The sequence below is a fragment of the Rhinolophus hipposideros genome (genome assembly GCF_964194185.1).
Source record: "Rhinolophus hipposideros genome assembly, chromosome: 11".
Lineage (NCBI taxonomy): Eukaryota > Metazoa > Chordata > Mammalia > Chiroptera > Rhinolophidae > Rhinolophus > Rhinolophus hipposideros.
In genome coordinates, this window is record NC_138057.1 from 62157306 (window position 1) to 62169999 (window position 12694).

Sequence of the window (12694 nt, forward strand, 5' to 3'; positions counted from 1 at the left end):
GATCATTCTTGCTGTTTGGTCAAGAACAGCTTAGCGAGATCAAGAATGAGATAAATGATTGCAGTATTATAGGCAAGCCCTGTTGACAGCATGCCCTGCAGCGGTTAACAGGGCAGAGGTTGGAAAACTGGCTGCATCTAAGAGACATGGAGTAAAGCGGACCATATGTGGTGATGAAGTAATAAAGGGAATGAGAGATGAAGGTGTCAGTGATGACCCCAAAGTTTCCAGATTAAGGTGAGATAGACAACATGCAGGGGAAATGGAAGGAGATGTTTGCACATATTGAAGCTCTTTTTAGACTTCAGGATAGAAGTTTCAAAAACAAACTGATTACACCAGAGACTGAAGAGGACCTAGTTTCTTGTGCACCCAAGAGAGATTTCTCAGGCTCCACTCAAAAGCAAAAGTTGGGAACACCTAATGATTAACGGCCTGGGACAGAAGAGTAGAAAAATAAAATATTTCCAGTCAAAATTCAAAAAGCAAAGTATTCTCTCTTACGTAAGACTGAAGACTAGTCAAGGCTCCTGAATTACTAAACCCACCTCTTCACAAGAAATTTAATGAAGTGGTGACTCTTCTTTGAAAGACTGAAAAGTAAGGCTCTTGATGGCTTTTTTTAAGTAGCTCCAAAATAGCAAGATCACTTTATAACTCCTCATACATGGACTTCCAGTCAGCTGCCTTTTGACTTGTATTTCTAAACTCCTACTAGGCATTCATCATCAGAGCTGACTAAGTGGCTATGTGCTGAGATAAGAAACTAGGACACTAGCGTCCAGCTCAGTCTAATACTTAAACTATCAGTTAAGGTTCAGTAGGTTCAGGGCTAATGCAAAGGTATGTGTAGCATATTTGGGGAGCACAGAGGATGGAAACCCAATCCATGTTTGGGAGGTGAGGGAAGGGTTGCCAAACGTGCGGACAAGGCTGAAAAATGGTAAGAGGTACAATCCTTTAACTCCATTTAAACAGGTTAGCCAGATAAAGAAGATAGAAAAGAACAAGGGGGCAGCCGGATGGCTCAGTTGGTTAGAACGCGAGCTCAGTTGGTCAGAGCACAAGCTCTGAACAACAGGGTTGCGGGTTCAATTTCCACCTGGGCCAGAGAGCTGCGCCCTCCACAACTAGATTGAAGACAATTGAAGACAACGAGCTGCCGCTGAGCTACCAGAGGGGCAGCCGGATGGCTCAGTTGGTTAGAGTGTGAGCTCTCAACAACAAGGTTGCCGGTTCAATTACCGCATGGGATCGTCGACTAGGCCTCCTGCAACTAAAGATTGAAAACGGGTAACTGGATTTAGAGCTGAGTTGTGCCCTCCACAACTACACTAAAGGACAATGACTTGGAGCTGATAGACCCTGGAGAAACACACTGTCCCCCAATATTCCCCAACAAAATTAAAAAAAGAAAAAAGAAGATAGAACAAGTATATCTTGGGGAGGAGAATATCTTGGGGAGGAAGGGAGAGGTGGGCTAGAAAACATCTAGGAAGACCAAAAAAAACGTCTAAAGACACACACGCAAGAAAAAGCAAAGTGTGCTGTCCAAAGAACTCTAAGAAGTCCCAAAAAGGCCAGAACATAGGGTCCGATGAGAAGAGCAGAAAGAGATGAGAGGAAGAATGGAAGCGGAGAATGGGAGGTTTCATATGCGGAGGCTGTACAACTCAGGGGCTGGGACCACAGGTGAGGAAACAAGACTGCCTAGGTTCCAGTAAATCTCAGGTCTATTCCTTACTTGTTGGATGACCATGAGCAAGGTACTCAACATTCTAGATGCTTCTGTCTCCTCACGTGTAAAATGGAGCTTACAGAACTTCCTGTCTCATGTGAGAATTAGGTGAAACAACGATATAAAATGATTAGAACAATACCAGGTATGTACGGCTCACTCATACCAGCTAACTATGAGTATTAGCTATTATCATCGTCTATATCCTAACTATTGGCTTGGGGAGCATAAACTATAAGCATAAGTCACTAGCGTTCCCACAGCTGCACCTCTCAGACCCCTACTACTTCATGTAGCCATTTCCCTAAGTTTTATCCCCCTTAGCACACATTTTTTTGACCTCCTGCAGGGCCAGGCAAAATATTCTGCATACAGTAGGCACTGAAAGACTCTGAGGAAAACTTAAGATCATTAAATTAAACCTTCACAACCATGGCTTATTTTAAATACTAACTCTTTCTCCAACTTGCCGATGTCACTAAAATACACAAGTAAATATTCAACGAATCAGTGCTAAATCAATGAAAACTATGAAATATCATCCTAGTGAATATATAAATGAGTCAGCAAATTTTTAGAGTGCCTGAAACTTCACACAGAAATGAAAAGAATGGCACACAGAGGAAATCAACAAGGAGTACCTGAAAATTACGGACGTAAGATTTGGAAACTGATCATAATCAACAGATAGGCATTTTAATGACTTGTCTTAGTGATAGCCTCTTGCACTTCAAAAACCCCACATGTTTTTGTGCAAAAGGATGATGAACCAGACAGAAAAATTCCAGGACTGAGAATCTAGGCAAAGTTACGGCACTGGCAAAAAAAAGTCCCAGCTGAAAACAGGCACGTAGACAAGGCAACATAATCCTGGGACCCAAGGACTATAAACAAAAACAGAAAGAGCATCCAAGGTTTCAAGTATCAAGCTACCCAGGGACGGCCAGCAGTAAGTGGAGGCCCAAATAACGCATCCACACACGTCCAAAGAAACAGACGACTGCCAGCAGCCGAGGACCAGGGGATAGAAACTCATAGTGTGGCACACAAGAAACAGATTCTGTGTTCAAATAGCATCTGTGAACGTGGCTAACTCAGCAATGGGCAGAATAACATTTTTAAAAATCAAGGGAAAATGTGTTTTGAAACCAGTCTAAATAAGGAGATACTTGATCTACTTTGTTCTCTTCCACAGGGATAGTGGCAGTGGCCAGAAACACATCCAAAGATGCTTCCTGGAAGGAGGCCCTGCTAACCGAGTAAAACCTCCCCGGCACGCACAGCTCTCTTTGAAGAAGGCTTGTGTTTCCATCACTAATGTGGAAAATACGTCTTCTCAGTGACTTCCAGTATCACTTCGTTGTACTACTGGTCAGTAACAAGGGCGTGGATGTGGACCAGTAGGAGTTTCTCTAGGACTATTTTACAGCATCAGAACTGGGGAGTGAGAGATGAGCGGTAAAAAATCTAGTTTGTTCCTTTTCCAATTGGGGCTTAACTGGACCAAACCGTTCACGCATATTGCATGTTATACTAAAATGATTAAGGCAACTACCAAGTCTTCTTGCAAAGGTATTTCTGCTCCTAAAGGATCACCAGTGGTAGGAGGAACAGACGCCGTTGTACTTGCCCATACTTCTCAGGCTGAGCGTCCAGGCTGTTAAGAGATACAGGTGATGTATTTGCCTAGGTTTTGAAGAAGCACTCCTCCAAGTAAATGGCTCTCTAAGCCTAAATTTCTTCGTCTGTACAGTAAGTATGAATGTAATACCAATCTCACTAGATTTCCAAGAAAAAGTAAATGAGACGGCGTGTTTAAAGAGCCAAACAGGGCCTCGCCCATACTGTCATTACTAACAATAATGCTAGGGTTCCTTTTTCTCACAGGCCATAGGAACACATCAGAGCTGGACTCCAGGATTCAACCAAGTGAGGCTTTTGGAAGCAGGAGACACAGAAGCCAGGTCCTGCAGCTGTGCTGAGTCAACAGGGCACCCACGGGAGCCTGCAGCAGCTGACTGCAGCTGGGTGCAAGAGGGTCAGCGGTCAATACCTTTCCGGGATGACCGATGCCTGCTCAGAGAGCCTGGTGAAGAGAAAGAACGCTGGGCCGAGGGTCAAGGACCTAGGTTTGTATCTTAGCTCCACCAGTGGGACTGTAAGCGAGTCAGTTAACCTCTCGAGTTAAATGTCTTCATCTGCAAAATGGAGACAACCATTCTATAAGGTTTTGGGGGGTGGCTTTCATTTGTGGATTTAAAAAAGATAGTACATTTGAAAGCATGGTAGACATTTAACATTTTATCCTTATACTATCTTGGGGTTTCACAAAATACCAGGTCAGAGCTCCCAAGGTCTGAGAGAAAATCACTGAGTAAGGCCCCTGGGTTCAGAAGGAACCACTGCAACTAACTCAGCAAGGACCCAGAAGAGGAGTTTTCTGGACCTAGAAATGAAACAAACTCATGCTCTGAATTCTGATGAAATCCAAAGGATTAACTCTGTGATTCCAGTGATCCACAGATCATAAAAAGTTTCTATATAAGATTCAAAGCTCAGAAGACATAGCGATAGGTGCCTATACTGGAGACTAGGACATGAGAGCAAGTCCTCCAATGGGACAGTGGGAACGACAGGAAGGAATAAATGCACACGGCAGTACACTGAACCATCCCTGTACCTAACTATATTACAGCGACATCTACAGGAGGGGACTGACTGTAATAAAAGGGAAAGTTTGTCCCAGGGTGGACTAGATGGTTTGAATTCTAATGCCCAAAAGAAACACAGTTCTAGGGACAAGAGAAAAAAAAACTTTCAGAAATTTAGGGAGGAGGGAGTGGACTTTAAAAGGCTTATTTTATGATGAGAATTATGTCGACTAGAAGTCCATAAAAGGATTCTAGATCAAGAACAACCTATTCCTAAGAAAGATGGGATGAAAGTAAATAAAGCAAGAAAACAAACATTTCCAAATCTGCTGTCAACATTTATTCTGTGATTTGCTTCCCTGTAATAGTCTAGAATAAAAATACTAGAAATCTGGCTTGCATGCCAACACACCCCTACTCTGGGTTTATGTCTGATAATAATAATCAAACACGGCTCGAAACTTGCTCTTAGAATTCTTGTCCTCACAGCTCTCTAGGCTGCCATCATCAGCTCACTAGAATTTACACCCAACAGAAAACCCACCTGAAGCCTTCAGTCTAGACCAACATTATTTATATACTTGCAGTGAAGTACTTACTTAGCTCTGGACAAAGGCAGTCAAAAAGAGAAAACTGTCCTGGGGTGAGGGGTAAGCAGGGCAGTCTGAATCCCTACTACTTGGGGAAAGGAAAAAAAGAAGGAGCTAAAGGTAACCAGAAAGACAAGTGGAGCTCACCGACCCTTCTACATATAGTAGTGCCAAAACAGTTTACTTCTCCTGGTCTGATATATACCCACAGACTGTCACTAAAAAGACAGGCTGAGCAAAGGAAAATCAGAAAGACAGCAAAATATGGGATAAAATCTTTCCTCTTTTCCACTATCAGACAGGTAATTAAGGTTTCTTTGTTTCAGGTGGTTATTTAAAAATTCTAAACAACTCTTTATGAATAAGATGTCTTACAATTGTGACACATTACTCATTTAACAAATAAAATAGAGCAACAATTTAAAAAAAGACTTCTATAAGGTATCTGTACAAATAACACCAGTGTCACAAATAGCATTATAATTAGCATAAAATGAAGATGCTAAAAATAATGTTGTAGAAGTATAGTCATCGACATAGAAAGGTACTCATGACATAATTAAGTTTAAAATGTGGGTTGCAAAAGAGAATGTTCACTATGATCCAGTTTTCTTGTGTTCTAAAAAGTCTAAGGCATAAAAACCATTAGTTAACATTTTTATAATCTGTGGGCAATGGGATTTTGAGAGATTTTTATTTTCTTCTTTTTGTTTGTCTGTCTTTTCTAATTTAACAAACTGATACCTGAGAAAGTAAGTTCTTTTAAAAATCTGCTACAATTAGGAATCTGCTCTTTTAGTTTATGTATAACCATTAAAAAGAAGCAAGGAACAAATGCCTGTCACTACAGAAACTGTGTGCTACTCACAGTGACCTCTCCAGTCTGATCTGAGAACCATTACTATATCTAGCCACTCCCACTCCTGCCCAGCTACAACTCCTTAGAAATCTGTATCTTTAACAAACTATTTCTGGATACAGGCCACTTACAGCCAGGATACCTCAAAACTAATCTTTAAAAGAACATGGTATATATTCAACATTGTACTAGTTCTCACCAGAGCAAGCAGGCAAGAAAAAAAAATAAGACATCCAAACTAGAAAAGAAGAAATAAAACTATCTCTATTTGCAGATTACATGATCTTATGTATACAAAATCCTAAAGAATCCACACAAAAAAACATTATAGCTAATAAACAAGTCCAGCAAACTTTCAGGATAGAAGATCAACAGGGGAAAATATTCATGACCTTGGATTTGGCAATGATTTGTTAGATAGGACAGCAAAAGCACACTCAACCAAAAACTGGAAAATTCAAAAATATGTGGAAATTTAACACACTTCTGATTAACCTATGTGTCCAAAAAGAAATCAAGAGAGAAATCAAACAGTATCTTGACTCCAAGAAAGTGGAAAGAACATATTAAAATTTATGGGATGCAAAAGGAGTTCTGAAAGGGCAGTTTATACATATAAATGCCTGCATTAAGGAAAAAGACATCTCAAAAACAAAAACAAAAAAAGGAAAAGAAAAAAGGAAAGAAGAAAAACATCTCAAATAAATAACCTAACTTTATAGTTAGTCGCTTACTGGGTAAAGGGTTTCCCTGTGGGGTGATGAAAACATCTTGGAACTAGATGGAAGCAATGGTTGCACAATCCTGTGAACGTACTAAATGCTACTTTAAAATAGTTTATGGTTAATTTCACATTCTATAAATTATACCTCAATAAAAAGTAGCAAGCAAAGGGGCAGGTGAGGTATGATCTAACAACTTAAAAAAACTTTAAACAAATTTATTATTCAGAAAACACCACAGGTTTTTAAACAGATTTAAAGCCATGTCATCGTCCCATTTTTTTAAATCAAGCTACTCTCCCAAATAGTTCTTAAGAGTAATATTAATTGAATGTCCTAGTTCTTACCAGAAGACTCTTTTCCATTCTGTTTTTCATAGAGGGTGCCCACAGACATCAGGAACACAATAACCAGGAATACTGGAATTCTCCATGCGCCAGCCAGAGATGCTGCAAATGATTAAGAATTAACATTTTTAGTGAAATAAAAACCTAGCACTTGTTTTTAAAAGCCTCAGTTTAGTAGATAGAACAATTTGGTATATCAACACATAACAAAATTATTTCACAGGGAAAATTTTTTTTAAAAGGCCATCGAACAAATGAAACCTCAGTTCAGGATTTCTCTCAATAAATCCAGGCCTGCTGTCAGGGGCCCCTGGTCTGAAGGACTGGGCAGGTGCTGGCCTACTTTTTACAGCCTTGTATCACCTGAGGAGCTAAGTCTATTCTAAAGCAGATGCAGGGTTTAAGACCATCCCAAACACTTGCATTCCAAGCCCCCCCCCCATTTAACCCCAGAATGACCTGCATCAGGCATAGAACCGAAAGGAAAGTCAAGCAGTCTGACTTGATTTCCTAAAAATATCACTGGCTGTGAACATTGGGTCAAGGAGGGTGGAATGGGCCAAAGGAGCACTGCGAAAAGTCTCACTGTATCATCCTTAGTGTATAACTGCAAAACTGCTAACAGGTGACTGACGATCCTGTCCCTACCCAGTAGCCATTTGCATTTCCTTGAGTTTGTCTAGAGTTTCTGCCTTCCTCAAATTCAAAAATGAGTCACATCAGACATTAGGGGATCTTGCTGATCAACTGCTCTAGCATTCCAAGTCAGCAAAGCTAGAGAGTAATACTTTATTCAACATCAGACTCTAAGCAGAGACATATTTTCAATCACCTGTTTCGGGTGTGTTTTTTTTTTTTAAAACAATAAGTAGTTCTAAAAACCTCCTTTAAATAGGCTATCCACCGCTCCAGGTTACTGAATTTTGTTTTTAAATTAGAACTTAATGTTTCCCTAGGCTCAGACCTGGAGATAAAGAGTCCCTGAAAAAAAATCACTCTACAACATCGTAGCAGCCACTCAGCTAACAGGGCAGTCTCAACTAACTGGGAACTCATTATCTGGAGCAGCTGTGACACCGGTCATTCTCCTGCTGAACAGAGACTTTTCTCTCTGAAGCTACTCACTGCTCTAACTTATCTCCCTCACGGTTAAAGATCTGTTTAAACTACTCGTTCACAGGACTCTTCTTCAAATACTTGAAACAAGCTTCCAAATATTATATCCTCCTTAGCTCCACCTCTCCCCATGCCTATAGCCCGGTTCCCTTCTCTTATCCAGAGTAAACATTTCTGGTTCCTTTAATTGTTTCTCACACGATTTTGAGCACCTCTTATCATTCTTGACTGCTTATCTATGTGCTCCTTAAGTGTGACACTCAGAAATGGTCATATAGTCCAAGTGCTCTACTTTTTAAGATACATTTATTTTTAAAGAACCTTTCTGAAAATAAACATTCAATGTAATTAAAAGATAGACATTTTAAAGCATAACATTTTTATGAAAGATAATAAAAGATTAAAGCAGAACATTTTCCAAAGATTATTTTAAAGAATTTTAAATGCACATGTAACACCATAAACAATTCACTTTGATTTGCACGGTCAGCCACTGCTGACCTTAAGTTAAACTTTCGTAGAAAAAGGGACCCACCTAAATGAAAAAGCAATATAATCCAGACAGGAATTGAAACTGCTCTCAAGTAGCGTTCAGTGCTTGCATTCCACTTGAATGAAACAGCCAACACATAGCCAACTACCAATGTCCAGATCTTAAATAAATGAAATATAGACATAGTTGTAAAATATACATACACGTGAAAATAAACATACAATTTTACCAAATGTGCAAGCATCTATATTGCATGAAAGCTGTGGATACAACACACATAAGATAAAGTTTGATAGTGTTAAAAGCAGAATGTGTAGGTTTTTCTCTTCTGTTTAGCTAAACCAATTTTTTTTTTGGGGGGGGCCGCTTCTAAAAGATTTTTTTTTCCATTAGTTTCAGATATACAAAGCAACATAATAGTTAGACATTTACACCTCTCACAAAGCGATAACGCCCCTCAACCTACTACCCCACTGACATCATATATAGCTGTTAAAATACCATTGACTATTGAAATAAACAACCATTTGAAATACCATGTAGTTATAGTAAATATTTTTTAAAAAATCTCTCTAATAACCTCACATTTTAATAGAAAATGCACAAAATATGGAAGGAATATATAATCCAGAACAAATGTGAGCACCAAGATCTTAGGAAAATAACCTGAATCTTGGGGGGAGGGTGAAGGCAAATTAAAACAAAAAAAAGAACATTAAGCTATCATTCAGAGAATGAAGAAAAGGGAATTGATATGATTATTACAAAACAGAAAAAAAATACCTTCTATTTTATTTTGGTCGTATCTATCTAATAAAAATAGTCTTCAGGTCTTAAAAATGTTTATAACTTCTGACCTGAGAATTCAGCTTTGGAACCTTACTCAATAATGGAAAATCCTGTAAAAGGAAGCTCATCAGAGTATAATTTAGAATACTGAAAAGCCAATCATCTAAGAGTTCAACAACTGAGACGTGGGTAACTTTGGACAATTCACTCAATAAAATGTTATGCGACCACTAAAATAGGTTTTTGTAAACAAAGACTACATAAATAAAAGTATTTCTAACAATATTAAGGAAAAAGCAAAATCCAAAAAAAAACACAACATGATTATATTTACTGCATGGTGGAGGGAAAAGGAAATGTACTAAGAAATTAATGGTTTTATTTGTGTGGTTATGATTTGTTTTTCCCTTTCCCTTTTCTCTGTATTTTCCAAAGTACCTTTAATGAGCACTAATTCTTTTATAATACAATGAAAAGGATATTAAAATATTCTTCTTCAAGCAACTCTATTACATGAAATATTACAGAGATCTGAAGCCCCAGATAATGAGTACATGGGAAGTGATACTGTAGCTGCTTCAAGAAAGTTCAAGCTTGTTTAATCCTGAGAATTCAAAGAATCTGATATATGACTGTGGAGCTCAGAACAAAACATGTGTATAATAATACGTGTGTATAATAATAGCACACTTACATAGTAACACTTACTATGGGCCAGGCCTTATTCTGATGCTTTATATATATGAACTTACTTAATTCTCATAACCCCAGGAAACAAGTACTATTATCACTCCCATTTCACACATGAAAGAAACTGAGACTTCCAGAAAGTGACTTACCCAAGGTCACACAGCTAAAAAGTGACAGTCAGGATTAGAACCCAGAAATCTGGCTCCAGACCCTGCTTTCTTAACCAAAAAGAGAAATAAGGGTGGTGCTAGAAAAATAAAGAAGAGGAAAAGTGGCTCCAGTATTCACAAGGGAAAATAAAAACAGTTGATTCTGGCAATTACAAATTGTTGAAAAAAGTGATTCTCAGCAAACGTATGGTCTTCAGTTGCATGCTACAGAGCGGTAATCAGCTCCACCCTATTAAACATTAAGTTCAGTAATTTAAAAACTAGAAGACATATTAATCAAACTCATAGATTACACAAAATTAGGAATAGTAGGTAAAAACTGAGATGACTATGATTCACAAAGATATTCTGAAGTTAGAACAATGGGTTAATTCAAATAAGATTAAATTTAATAGAGAAGACATACAAAGTTCTGCTTTCAGGTTCAAAACTCAACTGCACAAATATAGAATGGCAAGAGGACAGTATAAATTGGGAGTATAACCGGTGTGAGTGCCTATTAATGAGAGTATAATACTCATATCAAGGTAAGTGACTGTTTTAATGACTTTTGCACTACTGAACCACATCAGCAATGAAATTCGGACTGAGAAAGGAAATAGAAATCACAACATAGGAGATACGAATATAGCTGGGAGGAAAAAAAGCTGTTTGCTTAGAAAAGAGAAGGAAATGTCACGATATGATAGCTACCGTGTTTCACTGAAAATAAGACCGGGTTTGCTCCAAAAGTCGCATTAGGGCTTACGTTCAAGGGATGTCATCCTGAAAAATCATGGTAGGGCTTATATTCCAGTTAGGTCTTATTTTCGGAGGAAAGTGGTATCTGCAAATAGCTTAGGAAATATCATCTGGGGAAGGCATCAGACTTAATTTTCTATGGTTCTGACAGTAGAAATAGGTGGGATAAGGAAGTAACACATTTTAGTTCAACAGGACGATAAATCTAACAAACTATGGCTATCTAAAAATGGAGTAAGCTACCATCACCACAAGTGAGCAAAAGCTGACCATAAGTCAGGGATGACAAAGTAGGAAAGCCCGCCCCCAACGAGCAGCTGAAGCAGGATCACAAAAGTTATAAACTTGCTGATTTTAAGCCTATGATACTTTTAACCTCCAAAAACTTTTTGTTTCTTATCTATACTTTGAAATTTGTATCACTTGCCGGGAGAGAGAAAAATAAGAGACTGCATACTTCAGATTTTTTAGGGGAAAATCATGGTCTAAAGAGAAGCATGTGTTTTCACCCAGTAAACCTGAATGAAACTCACAGATAATCTCATTTTAGTTTAAAATAACCACTTTAAGTTGAAGAGGTTGTGGAGAAAAAGGAACCCTCGTATACTACGGGTGGGAATGTACTAAATTGGTGCAGCAACTATGGAAGACAGTATGGAGTTTCCTCAAAAAAATTAAGAACAGAATTACCATATGACCCAGCAATCCTTCTCCCGGGTATCTACCCCAAAAATCTGGAAACATTTATCGATAAAGATATATGTACCCCTGTTCACTACAGCATTATTCACGATGGCCAAGACATGGAAACAACCAAAGCGTCCTTCGATAGATGACTGAAGAAATCATGGTACATATATATATATATATATATATATATATATATATGTGTGTGTGTGTGTGTGTGTGTACATATATGGAATATTACTTAGCCATAAGAAGACATATTGCCATTTGCAACAACATGGATGGATCCTGAGGTTATCGTGCTAAGCAAAATAAGTCAGACAGAAAAAAATTGAGAACCATATGACTTCACTGAAAGCAACAAACGAACAAGACAAAAAAAACTCACAGACACAGACAACAGTTTAGTGGTTACCAGAGGGGAAGGGGGGAAGGGGGAGTGGTAAAAAAAGGAAAACGGGGGTCAAATATACGGTGATGGAAGAACTGACTGGGTGATGAATGCACAATGTACTATATAGATGACGTATTATAGAAACGTACACTTGAAACCTATATAATGTTACTAACCATTGTCACCCCAGTACATTTTCCCCCCTTCTTCCGCCTCCCATCCTCCACTCCGGTTCAAGCCGTCGTTTCTCAGTCTAGTTGTGTAGGACACAGCTCCCTGGCCCATGCTGGTATTATGAGGAGCCTTGCACTCCCCCCAGCTGAGGCAGTTGGTTGCCAGTCGTTGGTCAACCACTCACAGCAGCTCCCGGCAGCGCTCGATGGCTGCCGGCCACTCACCCCGGCTGCCAACCACTCACACTGGCCACTGGCCGCTCTGGGCGGCACACAGCAGCTGGTGGCAGCACTCAGCAGCTCACACCAATCTCCAGATGCTCACAGGATCCCAACTCCAGGGAGAGCTGTTGTTCCCAATCTTAGCTGTAGAGGGCGCAGCTCACTGGCCCATGTGGGAATTGAACCGGCAACCTCGGTGTTAGGAGCCTTAGTGTTAAGAGCACAGTGCTCCAACCACCTGAGTCACGGGGCAGGCCCGCAATACATTTAATTTAAAAAAAAAAAAGAGAGAAACAAAAAGTAAAGTAGATC

General features: G+C 39.2%; 1 protein-coding gene across 1 annotated transcript in view; it reads right to left on the minus strand.

The window, feature by feature from the left end:
• Positions 1-12694, minus strand: part of TMEM245 (transmembrane protein 245) — a 90701-nt gene that overhangs the window by 70977 nt on the left and 7030 nt on the right. The window contains exons 2-3 of the mRNA XM_081067733.1: positions 8559-8676; positions 6908-7009 (exon numbers count right to left, since the gene is read on the minus strand). Coding sequence (XP_080923859.1) covers positions 6908-7009; positions 8559-8676 — 220 coding nt within the window. The remainder of the gene's footprint in view (positions 1-6907; positions 7010-8558; positions 8677-12694) is intronic.